Genomic DNA, 22,672 nt, shown 5'->3' with positions numbered 1-22,672 from the left:
GTTTTTGTGATGAAGTTTCTTATAAATACTGAGTTTACGAAAAATGCTTAATTACAAACACCATGGATTTTCAAATAAATTTTGTAATGAACCAAATGTACAAAATCACATCCAAGAAATACAGATAGGAGAAATTGATTTGTAGTATTTCAGTAATACATTTGAATATATATCTTTATATAGCTACCACTAGTTATTTTTATTTCAACATCTTTGACCTTTTTAAATAGAAAACAAATTCTTTTCAATTAGCGACCACATCAACCAGTGAAACTTTAAGATTTTTTAATGATGACTTATAATCGAGTTTCCAAAATACAGGTGTTGGTAACAGCCATAAAAATGGACAAACAGTTAAATACCACTGAATTTTCAAACGTGTGGAGCTGGTGAAAAGGCAAAGAGGAAGGCAGCAAGGAAGAAGGGGCAGGAGGAAGTGACAATTCTATTTCCAACTAGTACCAGGGACTTTTTTTCAAATATATTTTGTATTACCCATCTGAAATTCTCCCAATAGATAATTTAAATAATATAAGTTTAAATGGGTTTTTCTCAATTTTTATAGTTTCTAAATGGACAATTTAATGCTTTTGAACTCCTATTTCTTTCAGTAACACTAAGTACTTTGTTTTAGGCACATGGGGTACAAAGATGAACCCATCTTCTGTGAGAGATGGATATAAAGTAATTATAGTTTATAATGAATGAAATGTGGTGAGTACTCAAAAGATTACATGTGAAGATCTATAAGAAATACTGAAAAAGGGTTCAATCTAAAGGCAAGAAGGAACCAAGGAAGAGTGACATCTATTTTGAGCATAAAACCCGAGGGGTTGGTTAAGTATAAAAAAAAAGAGGGAAGGTTTTCCAGAAAGACACAGCATGAGCAATGCAAGTACATGGCGCATTTGAAGAGTAGTATATAATATAAAGTGGATACCAGACAACTGGGAAAAGTAGTGACTGATGAAGTTAAAGAGATAAATTGAGGACAGTGTGTGACAGATCTGATATGTTGCCAGGGAGTTTGGGTTTTACTGTGATGTTAATTATATAAAGAAAGGCATGAAAATCATCACTTTTTTTTTTTTTGTCTTTTGTCTTTTTAGGGCTGCACCCTTGCCATATGGAGGTTCCCAGGTGAGGGGTCTAATTGAAGCTGTTGCTGCCGGCCTACGCCACAGCTACAGCAATGCCAGATCTGAGCCGAATCTTCGACCTACACCACAGTTCACAGCAATGCCATATCCTTAACCCACTGAGTGAGGCCAGAGATCGAACTCGCAATCTCATGGTTCCTAGTTGGATGCATTTCTGCTGCGCCACAACGGAAACTCCTGACTATAAAAGGGTATCAAAATAAAACGCATGAAGGGGAAAAAGTACCTTTTAAAAAAGTTTTCCTCATCAACATCACCTTTGCCTTACTTACACCCTGCAACTTGCAAGGTCCTCTTCCTAAACACAGATGAATGTACCTACCCTACCTTTCCCAGTGACTCCTTCAAGTTTGAATAAATTCATGTATATTATCTCCCTTTCTCCATATCCATTCATAAACCCATTAATCCATCTATCCACTGATCTATATCCACATGAAGCAAGATTTTTAAAAAAACCTCTAAGGTACTATTTGACAGCTTTTATTTTTTATGCCTTCTTTATTAAAGATACAATCATTCTAATATTAATCACAAGCATTAGTTAAAATGCTCCTGGAAAATTCTTCAGAAGTATCTTGGTACTTTTTTATAGCTCTTTTGTTCCAGAGACTTAACTGCTCCCAGTTAATGACAGATACAGTGTGTATATCTCAGGTTGTCTCTTGCTTTCTACCATGGTACCCCTGCCCACCACATACATGCACACTCACACACATACAGAAGAAACCAACAGTGATGGAAAGAGAGATTCTGACTGACATGGTGGTTTTATAGTATATATTATTATGTCAACATTATGAATTATGATTATCTTCTCTGATGAAGACATTTCTTTGACAAATTTATAGGAAAGAAAATTATTATTAAAATGTATTGATTTCTAAAGTTTTCTGGGAAACTGATATGTTAAGTCTATGATTTCTTTTAGAAGCAGAGGGAGGCCAAAGCCTGAGACTATTCATTCTAGCAGTTTGTAACACATCACAAAAGTAAAAGTATACAGTATTGATAGAACATATACTAGAAGAATTGTTCCTAAGTCAAAGTTAGTGGAGACAGGCCAAAGGAAGTTGGAGTTTGAACTTCATTCTGAGGAATTTAGAATGGGTCTTAGCTCAGTGGAAGACAGGAGCTGGGAAGAAAATGGCCCATATTCCAGCAGAAATAACAGTAGGCGAAATTGATGACGGCGAGAGCAAGTGTTCAAGATCAGTTTGAGAAGGCCAGTGTAGCAGTACTGACACAAGTAACGGGTACTGGTGTGAGCTTAGTCTAGTGAAGGGGACTAAGGGAAAATTATTAAAGGCTTCACAGATCTTAAAAGTTTTTGGCCTTAATTTGTAAATTTAAGCTAGGGTGGGATGAATCAATCAGATCACTCACTAATCTATTTCAACAGTAAAAAAAAAAAAAAAAAAAAAGGTTAAAGGAGTATAATGACAAGATTAAGACCAATTAGAAGATTACTACAGATAGCGGTTGCTCAGACTTCAGATGTGAAATATGCAGTATTATTTATTATAATCCATTCTATTATAGTACATAATATACACTATGTTAAAGACATTTTAATTTCAATCTATTCACAAACTTTAATTAAAATGTTCCTAGAGGGAGTTTCCATTGTGGTGCAGCAGAAATGAATCCAACTAGTATGAGGATGCGGGTTTGATTCCTGGTCTCGCTCAGTGAGTTAAGGATCCAGTGTTACTGTGAACTGTGGTGTAGGCTGGCAGTTGTATAGCTCCAATTCAACCCCTAGCCTGAGAATTTCCATATGCCACAGGTGTGACCTAAAAGGCAAAAAAAAAAAAAAAAAAAAAAAAGGCTCCTAGAAAATCCATCAGGCAAGTAAAATCAACAAGATGTTGTAATGGGCTAGAAATAGTGGTCGGTTAGAAAGAAAGAGGCATCAACGATAACTCCTAGGTTTGGGGTTTATACCAGAACATGGACAGTGGTACCATTCACTAAAATAGGGTTCACAGACAGAAGACCCTGGGTTCAGCTTTGGCCATGGTGAATAGTAGGTGCCTTTCAGATACCCAGGTGATGTTAAATATGGCTAGAGTTTAGAGGAGACTAGGGCTAGAGCTATGCATCTGGGATAATGAGGGTATGGGTAGTAACTGAAGCTAGAGGGAGAATGAGATTACCTATGAGAAAATACAGAGTAAAGAGGGCAGAAAGCCTAGAATCTGAGCTTTGAGGCAATCCAACATTTACTGAGTAGGCAGAAGATTATAGCATATAAAGAAAATGGAGCCAGAGAAGTAGGCTGAAAAGAGAAAGAATTAACATCCAAAGCGAGGGAAAGGAATATATTGAGAAGGAGCCAGTGGTTAAGGGGGTCAAATTGCTGAGAATCAATTTAGATGAAAATCAAAAAGTATTTCCTCGCTTAAGTTACAGGGAATTATTAGTGACGGTTTTTAAATGAAAAGATGAAGGAAAAAGCTATATTAGAATGGCGGTAGAGGAGTTCCCATCATCATGCATCGGAAACGAGTGCATCAGAACCATGAGGTTGTGGGTTCGATCCCTGGCCTCGCTCAGTGGGTTAAGGATCTGGCGTTGCTGTGAGCTATGGTGTAGGTCACAGATGCAGCTCGGATCTGGTATTGCTGTGGCTCTGGAGTAGGCTGGCAGCAACAGCTCAGATTAGACCCCAGCCTGGGAACCTCCATATGCCATGGGGGCGGCCCTAAAAAAAAAAAAAAAAAGACAAAAGACAGAATGGGGGTAGAAAGTTGATAAGTTAATTAGAAGAAAAGAAAAACAGTAAAACAGGCAGTTTTTTGAGAAATTTACTGTGAAAGAGTAGAGAGTAGAGATGTGATATAACTAAAGAAGCCTTAGTTTCAAGGTAGGAATTTTAAGATAAGACATATTTGAGCATGTTTTAATAGTGGTCTTGGTGTGGGCAGGGAGACAAGAAAATCTCTGATGTGAAAAAAATGGAATATACAAAGAGAGCTACTTTTTTAAAAGCCAGGAAACAACTTTTGGAACTTATAACTCCTGTGAAATGAGGCAGACAAAATACAAAAAGGTTGAAAAAAAAGAGCTTTTAAGCTCTTCTACTGAAGTCTCCCTAACTACTTATGAGAATGAATTAGTGCCTTTGAGGAATCTGATGTTGATAACACCATGCAGCCCACCACGAGTCAAAGTTTTATACATACACATACGCATACACAAACACACACACACACCCCTTCTAATTTGAAAAAATACTGCAGTTTTTCATTTAACTCCATGATATTAGTGCTTCTTTTAATATAAAATTATTAGCATTTTTATCACAAGGAAAAGAGATGTTTTAGGAAGTTATGTGATTTGCCCTGGCACCTCACCTTGTACCCCAATTTAAGACTCAATGTGTTGTTTTCAATCTTTACTATGGTCCTCTAAACATAACAACCATTCTGTGAGGGTACTTTACTACTGCTCTAAGTGTGAAATCTGCTCTATGATACAGAGAATATGCACAGAAAACCAAGAAGAAATAGTGACCAGGTAAATGGATTAAGAATATTTTTGAGTTAGAATTTTGTGATTACATATAAAGATATTTAAGTCATAATAACCATTCCAATGATCCTGTCAGCAATGTTGAACTCAGCTGGTAAAATATTGACTTATTAGAGATAAGGACTTATTCACCCCGTGTACAAATGAAAAAATAATAAGCACTATTTTTAATGGCAATGATATATCTAACAGAAATTCTTAGGTGTTTTACATGCATCCTAAATTCTTGCTTTTAAAACAATGCAAATATACTTAATGCTACTAAATTTTATGCTTAAAATGGATAAAGTGGTACATTCTGTATTACGTTTATTTAATCACAATAAAAAAACTAGTTTAAGAGAAGTCTCAGCATATCTCATTGTAAAAACCTGCCCCAGAAAGAAGAGTCATATCTATAGAGTCTCAGAAGTATAAGAGATCATGATGTATCTGAAGAAGCAAAGTTTTTTTTTTTTAATAAATGTTGAAAGAAAGAGGTTAAGATAGAAAGAAATAAGCTGGAGAGATGAGCACTATAAGATATGTTAAGAGTTATGAGCCTGGAGTTCCCATTGTGGCTCAGAGGGTTATGAACCCAAGTAGTATCCATGAGGATGTGGGTTTGATCCCTGACCTTGCTTAGTGAGTTAAAGACCTGGCATCACTGTGACTGTGGCGTAGAGTGCAGATGCGGCTCAGAGTCCACATTGTTATGGCTGTGGCATAAGCCAGCAGCTGCAGCTCCAATTTGACCCCTAGCCTGGGAACTTATATGCCGCAGGTGCAGCCATAAAAAGCATAAAAAAAAAAAGGAATTATGAACTTTATTCTAAAGACAATGTGACACATTTATTATACTTTAGAAAGAGGAGGGATGCAAACAAACACATTTTGAAAGGCATCACTCTACCTGGAGAAAAAGGACTTGAGGAAGCAAAACAGGAGATGAGAAGACCAACTGAGATGCTGTTCCACCAATCCAGTTAGGATATGGCAGAAGCCTATACAAGAGTACAATGGTGAGAATGGAAGGAGGGAGATTAATTTCAGAGCTATTTAGGAAGTAAGGTCTCCAAAATTCTGTGATTAACTAGACATGAGAGACAAGACAGAGAAATGAATAAATGGTTTCTGGATAGAGCAACTGAATGGACGGTCCTACTATTCACTAAGCTAGATATGAAAGATTTCATAAGTACTTATCCTTGTGCACGCATGTGGATCTACGGCAAATTTTTAAATGTTTAGAGTTCAATTGAATGCACCATATCTGTAATTCAACAAGAGATGTTAAGTGCTTTAACAAATTCTTTAAACTTTCTAATTACCCAAAGGAAGAGATGCAGGCATTTTTAAAAAAAGCATAAATCTGAAAATAACAATACCGAAAACATTCACTCATTTTTAACAGTTTCAAGGTCTCCTTCCTTTTCAATGGTGGAGGATCATTACTGAAAAGAAATACTACCGAGAAACAGAAATCAAGACCCAAATTTAACTCAAAATTTTAGTCATTAATCTAAACATTCTTAATTCCCAAAACCACAGTTTTCAGGTTAACTCTCTGAAAAAGCCATTTTTATAAGTATTTTTACATTTAATCAAACTAATGTCTGAAAAATATGTATTAACAGGAGGGGGAGGAAATGAGTAAAAACAATAAGTATTACACATTCTATCTCAAGTAACAGAAATTTATTATGTTTCTGCTTCTACCCTAATACATACCTTACTCTAAGCACAGTGAACGAGCCATCCTTCATTCCAAGGGCAAGATGGATCCCATCTACATTTACAGCTGCACAACGAATTGGTTCTTCCATATTACACCTTGCTATAAGTGCATGATCAACTAGGCTCCATATCCTGTAACATTTAATTAAGAGTTAATTAATGTATAGACTTGGAGTTCCCATTGCGGCTCGGCAGGTTAAGAACCCGACACAGCGTGCATGAGCATGCAGGTTCTATCCCTGGCTTTGCAGTAGGTTAAGGATCTGGTGTTGCTGCAGATGTGGCTCAGATCCCACAGCTGTTGCTGTGGCTGTGGTGTATGAAGGCCGGCAGTTGCACAGTGATTTCATCCCCTAGCCTGGGAACTTCCATATGCTACAGGTGCAGCCTTAAAAACAACGAAAAAAGACAGACTCTACTAAAAAACGTTGGTTAAAATAATAATTTCATTTTTAGGAAGTTAAATCTAGATTTTTAAAACTATGATTTATGGTAAGGAATTCTTATCTATGAAAACAGAAATATTGTTAATGCATAAAATGATGAGTTAAATTTTTTTTTTTCTTTTGTATTCTTAGGGCCGCACCCACGGCACATGGAGATTCCCAGGCTAGGGGTCAAATCAGAGCAGTAGCCGCTGGCCTATACTACAGCAATGCTGGATCCAAGTCGCGTGCGCAACCTAAACCACAGCTCACGGCAATGCTGGATCCTTAACCTACTGAGCAAGGCCAGGGATCAAACCTGTGTCCTCATGGATGCTAGTCAGATTCATTTCCACTGAACCACGACGGGAATGCCAATAGAATCTTTTATTTTTAAGATAACGTCATGACATTAATTTTTTCCAATTTTTCATTTTAGGTGGATGATGTCTACCCTGCTTTAAGGAAGATATGTATACAGTATAGTGGTATATGGTATATACCATATTTACAGTCATTTAATCTAAGAATATTTAAGATTATGTAAATTCAGAGTCTTTTCCAGACTTTAATGTTAGAAAACTATATATTGTTTTAAAGTTAAGAATTACACTTCCAAATAACCTAAAAGACAAAATTCTAATGAAAATTAGTAACATTTTAAAGTTAATTACAACCAAAGTATTTTATGTCAAAAGTTGTGGGATTAGCTGAAACAGTACTTCAGGAGAAATTTAAATGCAGGTATTATCAAAATAAAGGCTACAACTTAATGAACCAGCATCTACTCTAAAAGGTCAGAAAGAGATCAGTAAAACTAAGTACATTTTAAACTAAGTATATATAGTAAAACTAAGTATATTTTAGAGCAGTATCTTTTTTTAAAAAATACTGTTTGTTGCTGTTTTATAGGAAAATGATTTGGTATATTGTTTTCATACACAGGAAATTTGCTAAATTCTTTTTAATTCCAATAAATTCTCTATAGTTTTTATTTTCTACAATTATAATGCCTGCAAATGACAGCTGTTTTTTCCCTTCTAATCAAAATATTTTTATATATAAATCTATAAAAATATCTCTATATAAATACGCACACATACATATTTGGCTTCACTGTGCTGAAAAACAATTCTAGTCTATAGTTGAATATAATAGTGAAAAATATAATGTTGAAAGTGGGTATCTTTGCCTTCTTTCTGATTTCAAAGGAAAACTTTCCTTGTTGTAACATTAAATATGGTATTTCCTGATGGCTTTCTATGCTCTACTAGACTGTGGGCGACATTGGGCCCACTGCCTGTTTTTGTACAATGTATAAGCTAAGAATGGTTCTGCATCTTTAAAAATTTAACTATAGTTGATTTATAATATTGTGTTAGTTTCAGGTATACAGCATAGTGATTGTTACTGTTTTTTTTTGCAGATTATACTCCATTATAGATTATTATAAGATGTTGAATATAATTCCCCATTCTATAGACTAAATCCTTATTGCTTATCTATTTTATGTAGAGAGGTTTGTATCTATTAATCTCATACTCCTAATCTGTCCTATCCCCCTTTGGTGACTCTAAGTTTGCTTTCTATATCTATGAATATGTTTGTTTTGTATAATCATCTGTATTATTTTTTTTTACTTCACATATAAGTAATATCATATAGTATTTGTCTTTCTCTGACCTACTTCTCTAAGCATGATATTCTCTAGGTCCATTCATGTTGTTGCAAAGGCAATATTTCATTCTTTTTTATGGTCAAGTAATATTCAACTGCATGTGCATTTGTGCATGTGCATGTGTGTATCACATCTTCTTAAGCCAGTCATGGGCACTTGGGTTGTTTCCATGTCTTGGCTATCGTAAATAGTGCTGCTCTGAACACTGGGGTGCATGTATCTTTTGAAATTAGTGCTTTCATCTTTTCTAGACATATATTCAGGAGTGAAATTTCTGGATCATAGGTAACTACATTTTTAGTTTAAAGAATCTCCACACTGTTATCCATAGTGGCTACAACAATTTACATTCCTACCAACAGTGTACAAGGGTTCCCTTTTCTCCACAGCTTCTCCAGCATTACTATTTGTAGACTTTGTGATGATGGCCATTCTGCCCTGTGTGAGGGGACACCTCATCGTGGTTTTGATCTGCAATTCTCTAATTAGCAATGCTGAGCATCTGTTCGTTTGCTTGTTTGTTTTTTTATAGTTGCATCCACAGCATCGGAAAGTTCCTGGGCCAGGGGTTGAATCTGAGCCACAGCTGCGACTTATGCCACAGTAACACCAGATGTTTAACCCACTGTGCTGGGCTGGGAATCAAACCCATGCCTCTGCAGAGACCTGAACATCCAGAGTCAGATTCTTAACCTACTGCGCCACAGCAGGAACTCCTGTTGAGCATCTTTTAATGTGCCTGTTGGCCATCTGTAAGTCTTTTTTGGAGAAATATCTATTTAGGTATTTTGCTCATTTTTTCATTGGGTTGATTTTTGACACTGAATTGTATGAGCTGTTTGTGTATTTTGGATATTAACCCCCGTCAATCACATCATTTGCAAATATTTTCTCCCAGTTCATAGGCTGTTTTTTTGTTCTGTGGTTTCCCTTGCTATCCAAAAGCTTATTAAGCGGGATTTGGTGCCATTAAAAAATTTTTGCTTTTATTTCCAGTTTTAGAAGATGGATCCAAAAAAATATTGCTGCATTTTATGTCAAAGAGTGTTCTGGGAGTTCCCGTAGTGGCGCAGTGGTTAACGAATCCGACTAGGAACCATGAGGTTGCATGAGGTTGCGGGTTCGGTCCTGCCCTTGCTCAGTGGGTTACTGAGATCCAGCGTTGCTGTGAGCTGTGGTGTAGGTTGCAGACGCGGCCGGCTCGGATCCCGTGTTGCTGTGGCTCTGGCGTAGGCCGGAGACTACAGCTCCGATTAGACCCCTAGCTTCCTCTAGGAGTTTTATGGTATCTGCTCTTACTTTATGTCTCTAATCCATTTTATTTTTGTATATGTTGTTAGAGAATGTTCTCATTTCATTCTCTTACATGTAGTTGTCCAGTTTTACTTAACACCATTTATCAAAGAGACTGTCTTTTCCCCATTGCATAGTCTTATCTCTTTTGTTGTAGATTAATTTGCCATAGGTTCATAGGTTAATTTCTGGGCTCTCTATTCTGTTCCACTGATCTGTGTGTCTGTTTTTGTGTCAATACCATGCTCTTTTGATTACTGCAGCTTTGTAGTATAGTCTGAAGTCTGAAAGGGTTATACCTCTAGTTTTGTTTCTTTTCTCAGGATTGCTATGGGAATTCTGGGTCTTTTGTGGTTCCATATAAATTTTAGGATTATTTGTTCTAGTTCTGTGAAAGATGTCATGGGTATTTTGATGGGGACCACATAAATCTGTAGATTGTTTTGGGTAAAACAAAACAAAACAAAAAAAGGATGTTTTTAAAAAGGTTAATTCTTCCAATTCAGGAGTATAGTATATGTTTCCATTTCCTTAAATCTTCTTCAGTTTCCTTTAACAATGTCTTATAGTTATCAGTGTATAAATCTTTCACCTCCTTGATCAGGTTTATTCTTAAGCATTAAAATGTAATTTTAAGAGAGATTGCTTTTTAATCTTCCTTTTCTGATATTTCATTGTTAGTGCAAAGAAATACAACAGATTTCTGTGTGTTAATCTAGTATCCTGCTACCATGCTGAATTCATTTATAAGTTCTAGTAGTTTTTGTGTAGATTCGTTAGGGTTTTCTTTATAGCATAGTAACATGTGCATGTAATGACAAGTTTACCTCTTCTCCAATTTGAATACTTTTAATTTCTTTTTCTTGTCCAACTGCTATGGCTAAGATTTCCAATACAAGATTTTTGAATAAAAGTGGTAAGAGTGAGCATCCTTATCTTGTTCCAGATTTTAGTGGGAAGGCTTCCAGCTTTTCACTGTTCAGTGTTATCTCGGCTATGAGTTTGTCACAAATGGCCTTTATTATGCTGAGATATGTTCCCTCTATTCCACTTTGGCGAGAGCTTTTGTCATTAACAGAAATTGAATTTTTTCAAATGCTCTTTTTATTTTTTTTACTATAACTGATCTACAATGTTGTGCCAATTTCTGTTCTACAGCAAAGTGACCTAGTCATACATTTATATACATTTCTTTTCTTATATTGCCTTCCATCATGGTCTACCCCAAGAAACTGGATATAGTTCACTGTGTTATAAAGTAGGACATCATTGCTTATTCATTCTAAATATAATAGTTTTCATCTACTAACCCCAAATTCCCAGTTTGCAAATGCTTTTTCCAACATCTATTGAATTGATGATGCAGTTTTTATCTTTCCTTTTGATAATATAGTGCATCACACTGATTAATTTGCACACTGATTAATTTGCATATGTTGAACCATCCTTGTGACCCTGGAATGAATCCAACTTGATAATGGTGTATGATGCTTTAAATGTATTGCTGGATTCTATTTGCTAATACTTTTGTTGAGGATTTTTACATCTACATTCATCCAAGCCACTAGCTTGTAATTATCTTTTCCTGTAGTGTCTTTGTCTGGTTTTGGTATCAGGTGATGGTTGCCTCATAAGAGTTAATTTGCAAGTGTGTTCCCTCCTCTTTAATTTTTTTGGAATAGTTTGAGAAGGACTGTTAAGGTTCTTTGTATGTTTGGTTGAATTCTCCAGTGAAGTCCCCTGATCTTAGACTTTAGTTTTCAGGGAGCTGTTTTTGTTTTTAACAGATTCTATTTCTCTTCTAGTGACTGGTCTGTTCAAATTATGTTTCTTCTTGACTCAGTTATGGCAGCTGGTACACTTCTAGAAACTTGTCCATTTCTTCTAGGTTGTCCAGTTTGCTGGCATAAACTGTTCATACTATGCACTTTGGATTTTTTCGTATTTATGTGTTATCAGTTATTTCTTTCATTTTTTTATTTTGTTTTTTTGAGTCCTCTCTCTTTTCTTCTTGGTAAGCCTGGCCAGAGATTTGTCCTTTTTTTTTAGCCTTTCAAACAATACAGGTCTTGATTTTATTCTATTGATTTTTAATGTCTTTACCCATTTTCCTTCCTGCGGTTGATTTCTAGTTCCATACTGTTGTAGTCAGAAAAGATATTAAAATAATTTCTATCCTAGAAAAATTCCATGTGTGTTTGAAAAGAACGTGTATTCTGGGTTTTTTGGATGTAGTATCCTATAGATATCAATTAAGTCCAACTGATGTATTGTGTCATTTAGGACCTCTATTGCCTTATTAGTTTTGTCTTGACCTGTCCATTGATGTCAGTGGGATGTTAAAGTCTCCTACTATTGTACTCCTGCTCAATTTCTTCTTTTATGTCTTTTAGTATTTTTTAAGTGTATTTAGGTTCTCCTATATTAGGTACATATATGTTAATGAGTGTAATATCCTCTTTTTGTATTGATCCCTTTATCACTATATAATGCCTCTGTCTTTCTTTATAGCCTTTGCTTTAAAGTTTATCTTGTCTGTTGTGAGTTTTGCTATCTCTACTTTCTTGATGTTTCCATTTGCATGAGATATCTTTTTCCATCTCCTCGCTTTCAGTCTTTGTGTGTTTTTTGCCCTGATGTGAGCCTCCTATGGGTAATTGCAGGTTCTTATTTTTTAAACCCAATCTGCCACTCTGGCTTTGGATCAGAGCTTTTAGTCCCCTGACATTTAAAGTAATTATTGATAGGTATATATATTTGCCATTTTAATCCTTGTTTTCTAGCTGTTTTGCAGTTTTTCTTTATTTCTTCTTTTTGTTTTTCCTTTTGTGGTTTGATGATTTTGTAGCATGCCTGAGTTCCTTTCTTTTGTGTGTGTGTCTGTGCATGTGTGTGTGTGTGTATATTTTTTTGCTTTTTAGGTCCAGACCCATGGCATATGGAAGTTCCTTGGCTAGCAGTTGAATTGGAGCTACAGCTGCCAACCTATGCCACAGCCACAGCCACATGGGATCTGAGATACATCTGCAACCTATACCACAGCTCATGGCAACGCTGGATTCCCAACTTACTGAACGAGGCCAGGGATCGAACCCACATCCTCAAGGATACTAGTCAGATTCGCTTCTGCTGCACCACAGTGGGAACTGTGATTTTATATTTTTGATTTGTGGTTACCATGGAGTTCAAGTATGTTGACTCATAATGATATCCACTTGCTTTAAACTGATATTCATTCAAATTCAAACACACTCTAAAGATCTACATTTTTATACTCCCCTTCCCCATTTTGTGATTTTGATGTCTTATTTACATCTTCATGCTTATCCTGTTTACTATAATCCTAACTGCTTGTATAATTTTTTATGGTTTTTAATTATCTAGCTTAAGTGATCTTTACTCCTTATTATATATTTGCTCTTCCTATTGTGATATTTCCCTTTCCTATAGATTCTTGCCTATTTTTATTTAGATTAGATTCTTCAATATTTCTTTTAGTATTGCTAAAATCTTCTGCTTTCACTTGTCTAAGAAATTTTTTTATATCTCCTTCTACTATAAATGATAATCTTGCTGGGCAGAATATCCTAAGTTGCAGACTTTTTCCTTTCAGGACTTTGAATATATCATGTCATTCCATTCTGGCCTACAAAATTTCTATAGAGAAATCAGCTGTTAGCCTTGGAGGTTCCCTTAAAACTGACTTTTTTTTTGTGGCCTTTGGAACCCTCTTTTTATGTTTAATTTTTGCCAGTTTAATTATGCTGTGTGTCCTGGTGTGGGTCTGTCTGAGTTCATCTTGTTTGGGATCGTCTGTGCTTCCTGTACCTGTATATGTTTCCTTCTTTAGGTTTGGGAAATTTTCAGCTATAGTTTCTTTAAATACATTTCCAATCTTCTCTCTTCTCCTTCTGGAACTCCTATTATGTAGGTTGGCATGCTTATACCATTCCAGTTCTTCTCAGTTCTACTGCAAGGGTGTGGTGTGGAGAAGAATAAGGGTCAGGAAATTATGGCTATAGGAATTGAGAAGGCTGCCCTGCTGCCAGAGATGTGGGCTGCAGTTTTCTCCAAGGACTTATCTTCCCCAGATCTAGCACTAATATGCAGTGTAGAGTGGGTGGAGACAGGGCACTCTCATTGAGAGATGAACCTCTACATGTTCCTGTGTGTACTAATAGCGGTCACTGCTACTCCATCTGAACTACACCCCAAGCCTTGCGGTTTGTCTCTGTGTCTTTTTCCAGGGCCTGGTTGGCCGAGATCTTGCACCAGGCTGTGGTGTGGAGTGATCAGGACTAAGGTATTTGCTCCATTCGGATTGGGGAGTGTGGCGAGGTGGCAGCTACCAGTGCAAGGCTCTCTCCACCCTTACTGTTGTGCACATTCCTCTCAGGTAGAGCCTAGGTTTCTTCATCACATCTGGGATGCCAGACTGTGATTCAACCTGCTCGCTCTCCAGGATGAGGATCTTCCTGTGGAGACCTTCTCCTCCCTTTGGATCCCTTGCAAGGGCACCGATCCTGACCCAATACCCCTTTCTCCATCATACCTAGCAACATGAAGATCTTTCTTGAAGCTCTGGTTGCACAGGAATTCTGTCAGTTTCCAATTAGTTTTCCAAGAGAATTGTTCTATACAGAGATGTATTTTTGACATGTTTATGGGGGTAAGGGAGCTCCATGTCTTTCTATTCCACTGTCTTGATCCCCTTCCTTGTTTTCACATTTTTTTAATGGTTGGAAAAATTTTTTCAAAGAATGACATTTTGAGACATGAGAAAATTATATGAAATTCAAATTTCAGGAGTTCCCATTGTGGCCCAGTGGGTTAAGAACATGATGTCTCTCTGGGGATGTGGGTTTGATCCCTGGTCTTGCTCAGTGGGTTAAGGTATTCAGTGTTGCCACAAGCTGCTGTGTAGGCTGCAGATGTGTTTTAGATCCAGTGTTACCATGGCTGTGGCAGAGCCCCAGCTGCAGCTCCGATTCAACCTCTGGCTCAGGAACTTTCATATGCTGCAGGTGCAGCTGTAAAAAGAAAAAGGAAGAAAAAAATTTCAAATTTCAATGTCCACAAATCAAGTTGTATGGGAACACAACCACACTGGTTTGTTTTCATATTTTCTATAGCTTCTTTCACACTACAGAAGTAGAGCTAAATCTTAAAAAACAGACAGTAGATGGTATGTGACATGTATCACTTTGCACAGCTTCTCTGGTATACTATAAACTGAAGTGACACAATCACAACCTGACAGAATTCCAAGTTCTATATGTATTATCATATAATGGCATTTTATTATTCTTTATTTCTAGTATATTCCCATCATATCAAAAACAAGGAAAATAAGGAGAAAAGTAAACTTCAAATGCTGAGTTTTTAATTTACACTGCTATTGAACTGGATAGTGAAGCATTATGTTTATTATGCAATGACACTACAGCTGTACTAAAATAATACAAATATGCATTAATATTGCTAGACTAAACACTCATCACAATATCTTCAACTTACAGAAAAGCAACAGTCAGAAAAATTAGGAAATTTAAAAAACCTCATTGCAACAGAATTTCTTTGCAGAAGAATGAGATTTTACTTATAAAATTAAGTTTCTGAGTGGCTCATTTCTTAGACAAGCAAAGAAAGCTGTTTACTAGTAATGGATTAGCTAAATCATTTTAGATTGCAGTAGCTGAAGAAATGCATCCCAGAAAAAATACATTCATTTAAGAACTAGTAGCTTTTGGCAAGAACACTTGCTTAAAGAGTTGAGGGTTTTGGGAACAACACGAACAATTAATTAAAAATGAAGGAAGTAATTTTGAGTGATTTTCCTTGAGTCTTTATAACTCAGCAGATGTTACCAGTACTACTTAGTTGTTTATTTGAGGAGTCAAAGCCAAGTTTGAAATGATAAAGAATTAGCTTTAATGAATAGTTTGTGTGTAACTATTAGAATTTAGAATTAGCAGGTTAGAATATTTTCAAAATATTCTAATATTAGTTAGGAAGCAGGAATCTAAAACAACATAAAGTAGAATCACACTGGGGTAAAAAATATGTATGGAGAAAAAGGTTTAGACAGATTTACAAAGCCTGTAATAATGTAAGCTGTTTAAAGTCTGTGATTATTATGTATTATTCTTTAGTAAGTATTTTGCAACAAAAGAAAAAGAAAAAAGAAACAACTCAAATCATGTGTTTTAAGGGCCAATAATGTAGATGGAGTTCCTGCTGTGGCTCAGTGGGTTAACAACCTTACTAGTATCCATGAGGATGTGGGTTCAATCCCTGGCCTTGCTCAGTGGGTTAAGGATCCAGTGCTGCATAAGCTGTGGCATAGGTCACAGATGCAGCTCAGATCTGATGTTGCCATGGCTGTGGTGTAGGCTGGCAGCTATAGCTCTGATTTGACCTCCAGGTTGGGAACTTTCATATGTTACAGGTATGGCCACAAAAATATTAAAAAATAAAAAAACAACCAACAATGCTAATGGTAAACTTCATTTTCTCTAGAGGATTTAACCACTGTCTGTTCTGAATTTTTTGTCAGGAATAGAAGCTAAAAATCCTCACTTGCCCTACTACACAGTAGGTTAACAGCTTAGCAGTAGTAAAGTTTTATTATGATATTTTGATCCTAGAGCCAAGACTGAAATTTTTCTAAACCAGCACTACTGTTAACTACCATTATTAAACACTGAATGGCTTTAGCAATTAGCTTGTTGCAGATTTGATACTGTTTCTTAACGAATTTAACCCAAAATTATAAGGCAAAACCAGAACTTACCTGAAACTTTGTTTTATTTATTTATTTATTTGTTTGCCTTTTTAGGGTCACACCTGTGGCATATGTAAGTTCCCAGGCTAGGGACTGAATCGGAACTGTAGTTGCCAGCCTATGCCACAGCCACAGCAACATGGGATCCGAGCCACGTCTGCGACCTACACCACAGCTCACAGTAATGCTGGATTCTTAACCCACTGAGTGAGCGTAGGGACTGAACCTGCATCCTCATAGATTCTTGTTGGTTTTGCTACTACTGAGCCATGACAGTAACTCCACATATGCTGTTTTTAAGAGAAATGAAACAACAAGCCTGAAATGGAGTCACTTTTGCTAAGGCCCACATCAACAAACCAAAACTTAATACCTAACCTAACTGCAGTTCAGTTTCTCCCAGGAGTGGAATTTTAAACCCATCAGTCTGGAATTTCCTGATTAACACTTATGAGGTAATCTGCATGACAGTCCCTCTTACTCTTCCCTCAAAGGAAGGTAACCTTGCCTGAAATAATCCTTTCTTTTGTTTTCAATTTTCTTGTCCCACTCCCTTTTTGCCCTTATTATTATTTATTTATTTATTTTTGGCTGCACCCATGGTATGTGGAAGTTCCTGAGCCAAACAACACCAGATCCTTAACCTGCTGTGCCACAACCGAACTCCAGCCCTTCCTGCCTTTAAAAACCTTCCATTTTGTACAATTCCTCAGAGAACTTTATTACTTGTTAGATGGGATACTGCCTGATTCATGAGTCATTTAATAAAGCCAATGAGATCTTCAAATTTAGTTGAATTTTGTTTTTTTTACGACACTACAGTTGAGTTCCCTAGCAGGTTAAGCATCCAGAATTGTCGCTGTGGTTTAAGTGGCTGCTGTGTGGAAGGTTTGATCCCTGGCCCTGGAACTTCCACATGCTATGGCTGTGGCCTAAAAGAAATAAAACCAACCCCAACACTGTGGTAAAGTCTTTGGGACAATTATGATACTGTTTGAATAACAATATAAAGCTGCTCTATATACTTTCTGCAACATCAAGCTGCTCTATATACTTTCTGTGCTATCAAAATTTGAAATAGGAAGCAAGATCTCCATTTCCACATGAATTTGCAAGAAACATTTTTTTAGAGCCAAATCTATACTTAAAGTAGGGGGTGTTGGACTACTCTCCTTGGGCAGGTTCTGAGTCTTGACTTCTGCCCCTATGCCCCAGGAGAAAGCCAAAAACAGAGCCAAGTTTAGTCAATAGAAGAAAAATGCCTTTGGGGCAAAAGTGACTTTGGCCCACTAGCACTCCTAAATTCACATTTTCTTTCAAGATTTGGCTGATAGTTTCTTACTATCTTGACTGTTCTTTGAATATTTTTAAGGTGATTTACATTTTAACCAGCAGTTTTAGTTGTTTTCAATGGAAGAGTTTATTTCCAAATAACTTGCCCACCAATGATAGAAACAGAAGTCTGAGCAATTTTAAGTAGAGAGGGTAAGGGTTCCCTAGAGAAAGAGAAGCAGGCATGCCTTTACTTGACAGAAGAGAAGCCATGTTGACCTAAGCCATTTTGTGATCTAAGCCTGGCCACAATGCTTGTCCTGGTGTAGGTCTCAGTAATTAACAATCTTAAGGAGAACAAAAGAATGCAGAAACAAATGACTGTTATCAAGAGAAGTAACCATAGCAAAGATAAGAATCTCTGTAAAGACTCCGGTTCTGTTTCAATGGTAAAAGATTAGCCAGAAGCCCTCAACCCCAGATCCACGGGAACCTAAGGGATGATGATGTTGACCCTTTCTGACCTTCATGACTTCAATCAGTTAAAGCCTGGACTCTGAGGACCTTTTTTTTTTTTTTTTGCTTTTTGCCTTTTTCTAGGGCTGCTCCCATGGCATATGGAGGTTCCCAGACTAGGGGTCTAATCGGAGCTGTAGCCTCCAGCCTACCAAAGCCACAGCAACATGGGATCCGAGCCCCATCTGTGACCTACACACAGCTCACAGCAACGCTGGATCCTTAACCCACTGAGCAAGGCCAGGGACTGAACCCCAAAACCTCATGGTTCCTAGTCGGATTCGTTAACCACTGAGCCACAACAGGAACTCCTGTTCTAATTTTATGCTGAATTTTCTTCTGCCCAAGCACCTTCATGAATATGTATGTAGCCTTAGCTTAAAAACTTCCCCACTTTTGCTGTTTGGGGAGTCACTGGTTTGGGAAAGACTGCCCAGTGCTCTCCTTACTGCTGTATAAATCCTTCCTTCTCCTGACCTTTGGTTGTGTCTTCTTTTTTTTTTTTTGGCGTTTTGGGGCTGCACCTGAAGCATATGGAGGTTCCTGAGCTAGGGGTCGAATTAGAGCTGTAGCTGCCAGCCTATACCACAGCCACAGCAAGGCAAGATCCTGCGTCCTCATGGATCCTAGTCAGTTTCTGCTGAGCCATGAAGGGAACTCCTGGCTGGTGTCTTTTGAGTCAACACTCATCAAGAGGTAAACCCAGTTTTTCAAGTAACATAATTACTTTTTAAAGGACTAGCTGCCATTTTTTCAACAGTTATGCAGAGCTAGTAATAGTTGTCTTCCTAAAATAGAAGAAACTGAAACAGTTTCTAGCAAAGCACATGAGTAAAGTGTAGTCCCCACAGCAAGTTTCCATTGGACACAGAGCTATAGCATCTCTCCAAAAAATGAGTAACACAAGGTAGTAAATGCAATGACTGATTAACATACCATTTAAAAAGTCAGTATTATCTGGAAAGAATTAGGTTGCATCCCATTTAACTTATACTAAACTTTACACACATTAGGAGTTAAACATAAAAATAAACCACTGGGTTTGGGATGGAAATGCTATAAAATTGGGTTGTGATGATTGCTGTACAACTATAAATATAATAAAATTCAATTGAGTAATTAAAAAAAATAAACCCATTAATGCTCTTAGAAGAATATTGGAAAACTTTTTAACTTGGGGAGGGTTTCTCCATGATAGAAAATGTATAGGTCATAAAATAAAATGTGATAAATTCAGCTGCATAAACAAAATGACAAAAAAAAAAATTTTTTTTTCACGGCCAAAACGCTAAGCAAAAGCAAAAAAGCAAGTAACAAATTTGTAAAAATTATTTGCAACTTACATCACAAAGGTTAAATCCTAACATACAAACAACTGCCTAAAATAAAGAAGAAAGAGATCTACAACCCTATAGGAAAAAAAGAGCAAGAAATGTAAATAGATCATAGAAAGGATTCTAGGAATCTTTTTTCTTTTTAGGCGCCACACCCCACGGTATATGGAAGTTTCCAAGCTAGAGTCAAATCAGAGCTGCAGCTGCCAGCCTACACCACAGTCACAGCAAAGCTGTATCCTTAGTCTACGTAACAAGGCCAGCGGATCAAATCCCGCAACTCATAGATACTAGTAGGGTTTGTTACCACTGAGCCACAATGGGAACTCCTAGGAACTTTTTTTTTTTTTTTTTTGGTCTTTTTGCCTTTTCTAGGGCCACTTCCCATGGCATATGGAGGTTCCCAGGCTAGAGGTCTAATTGGAGCTGTAGCCACCGGCTTTACACCACAGCTCACAGCAACGCCAGATCCTTAACCCACTGAGCAAGGCCAGGGATCAAACCCACATCTCACGGTTCCTAGTCGGATTCCTTAACCATTGCGCCACAACGGGAACTCCCCTAGGGAACTTTTAAAATCAGTAAATGTAAAAAAATTAAGCACTTTTCTTCTTTTCCTATGCAAATTATACCCAGTATAACCAAACAGTGAATGAGGAGAAATTCTCTTTATAGAAATATTGGTGGCTAACAAATGAATAATGAATGATAAAGTTAGAATACCACTATCTGAAATTCTTAATAAGATAATGGATCTAGGTTATGTGTCCTCAACAAGGGTGATATTATTCCAAAGAGGCTAAAAATTAGTTCTTATGGGTAAAAATCATACAGTACATGAGTTTGTGGGTGCTTTAAAGACCACAGCACAAAACCAGATATATCTACCGCGTTTTTGCAGTATTAAAATTTCATAGGAAGGAGTGCGATTGGGGGAAAAAAGGTCTAAAAGTCTCATTAGGAAAGCAAGTTTTAAAAAAGGTTGAGGAACACTGAACTGGATAACAAATATCAGTGGCTACTAACATGATAAAAAAGAGACTAAATATTATATACCATCAAATTAGAGACACACATTACCACTTAGGAAATATTCTTGGTGAAACTTGTAACTTTCATCTCATCAAACTTTAAATGCAACTATCAGTTTATAGGATACAGGGGAGCGAGAACATGTTAAAATAAGTATTCAATTCGCCTAATCCAGAACATGTGGAGCTCTGGCAGGAAAATACTTAGTTTCTTCAACAAATAAACTACAAGTGGAAAAATTTAAGGGGAAGCAGGGAAGCTATGAATAAAAGAAATTTAAAGGACATATCAACAATTGCAATAAATGGACTTTATCAGAAGGTTAATTCTAAGAAGACAAGGAATACTGGGTGATAACAGTATTGTGGTGTTTATAGTTATCTTTTAGAGATACAAATGCAAATATTTACTGATGAAATGGGTAAAAAAAGACAACATCAAAGTGGAAAAAAATAACTCATATCATCAAGCAATGGTTCCCAAACTTTAGTGTTATCATAGCTACTTGGAAGGTTTGTTAAACCACAGATTGGTGAATTTCTGACATGAGGTCCTGTATAAGGCATGATAATTTGCATTTCCTACAAGTTCCCTTGTAATACTGATGCTGCTGATCCAGAGACCACACTTTAAAAAACCACTGTCAAAGACAAAAGGCTAATTGCTTTCATACATAGACAGGTACTTGATCCTATTTGAAAATAATCAGAAAAAGACCAATGAACTAGTAGAAAATAGGCAAAGAGCTTGAACAGACAGGTCATAGAAAAGGAATACAAATGTCCTCTAAACATATGAAACATTCTCAAGACCCCTCAGTATGAGAGGAAAGCATGTCTTCAAAACATAAACAAGATATCATGACCTTTTGGCGGTAATAATTAGTGCTAGAATGTGAGAAATGGGTACTGTCACGCATTGCCTGATAGGTGTGTAAATTGTTATTGCCTCTGTGAGGTGCTATCTATCAAAATTTAAAATGCATATATCTTTTGAACACTGCTAAGAATTTACCATGGAAATATTCATGTTTACACATGTACAAAATGGCAAGGTATAAGATATTCATGCAAGCATTGTATTAAAGCACAAAACTGGAAGAACCTAAACTCCCATCAATGATGGATTAATTGAATAAATTACAGTACGCCCACCCAGTGGAATATTATATAGGCTGTTAAAAAAATGAGGTAGTTCTGTACATTCTGACATAGACAAACTCCAACTTGGGTTTTTAAGAGAAAAACCTAAATCTTATAAATATTTAATGCTAAGTACCTATTATGTTTATTTGTTATACCATAAACTGATAAAATTTAATCTAAGTATTTTTAAAGTTTTCATATGTTTATCTAAGGATAAATTCCAGCCTATGCAATTACTTTATGATTTGCTTACCTGACTGAACGATCATACTTCCAGTCACAGCCAAGTTTAGTAGGATGGACGGCAAGTGCCAAAGTTCACCTTCACAATGCCCTTCATAATCAGGAAAGTTTGTTTCTTTCATCACCACAATTTCAAAAATTTCACTGTCCTGTGTTCCAACCAGATGTGGTCACCTCGCCAACAAACACTCCTTACAGACAAACCTAGTCAAAATTGAACTGTATTTAAGATCAATACTATAATAATAGAATGCCAATCTGCCTAAACCGCTACTAAGTTTTGTACTTTTTACACCTGAGATGTAAGATAAACGAATCTGCAAGTCTTGGATCCACATTTTCTTCATTTATCCATGCTGTTTTCTATGTGGAATATATCTCTTTTTATGTATCTAATTTCTACCCATCCTTCAAGACATATATTCTTCTTCCTTATTAGACATCAGTCATAGTCTGATCATTTCTTTAGCCAAAGTCTAATAACACAGTTTGCATCATCCAAAAAGTAATTATTCAGTAACTACCCTCATAAAATTG

The 22,672-nt window shown here is 36.6% G+C and overlaps 1 protein-coding gene across 1 annotated transcript in view; it reads right to left on the bottom strand.

The window, feature by feature from the left end:
* LOC110258441 (echinoderm microtubule-associated protein-like 5) overlaps nucleotides 1-22,339 on the bottom strand; it is a gene marked incomplete at its 5' end in the record, with an annotated part of 63,855 nt that extends 41,516 nt beyond the window's left edge. Inside the window, 4 exon segments of the mRNA XM_021081695.1 lie at nucleotides 6,408-6,545; nucleotides 22,146-22,203; nucleotides 22,206-22,301; nucleotides 22,304-22,339. Coding sequence (XP_020937354.1) covers nucleotides 6,408-6,545; nucleotides 22,146-22,203; nucleotides 22,206-22,301; nucleotides 22,304-22,339 — 328 coding nt within the window.
* Between the last annotated feature and the right edge of the window lie 333 nt (nucleotides 22,340-22,672).

Source organism: Sus scrofa, unplaced genomic scaffold, assembly GCF_000003025.6.
Source record: "Sus scrofa isolate TJ Tabasco breed Duroc unplaced genomic scaffold, Sscrofa11.1 Contig2033, whole genome shotgun sequence".
Classification (NCBI taxonomy): Eukaryota; Metazoa; Chordata; class Mammalia; order Artiodactyla; family Suidae; genus Sus; species Sus scrofa.
The sequence above is the reverse complement of the archived record's forward strand: the minus strand, read 5'-3'. Positions and strand labels throughout refer to the sequence as shown.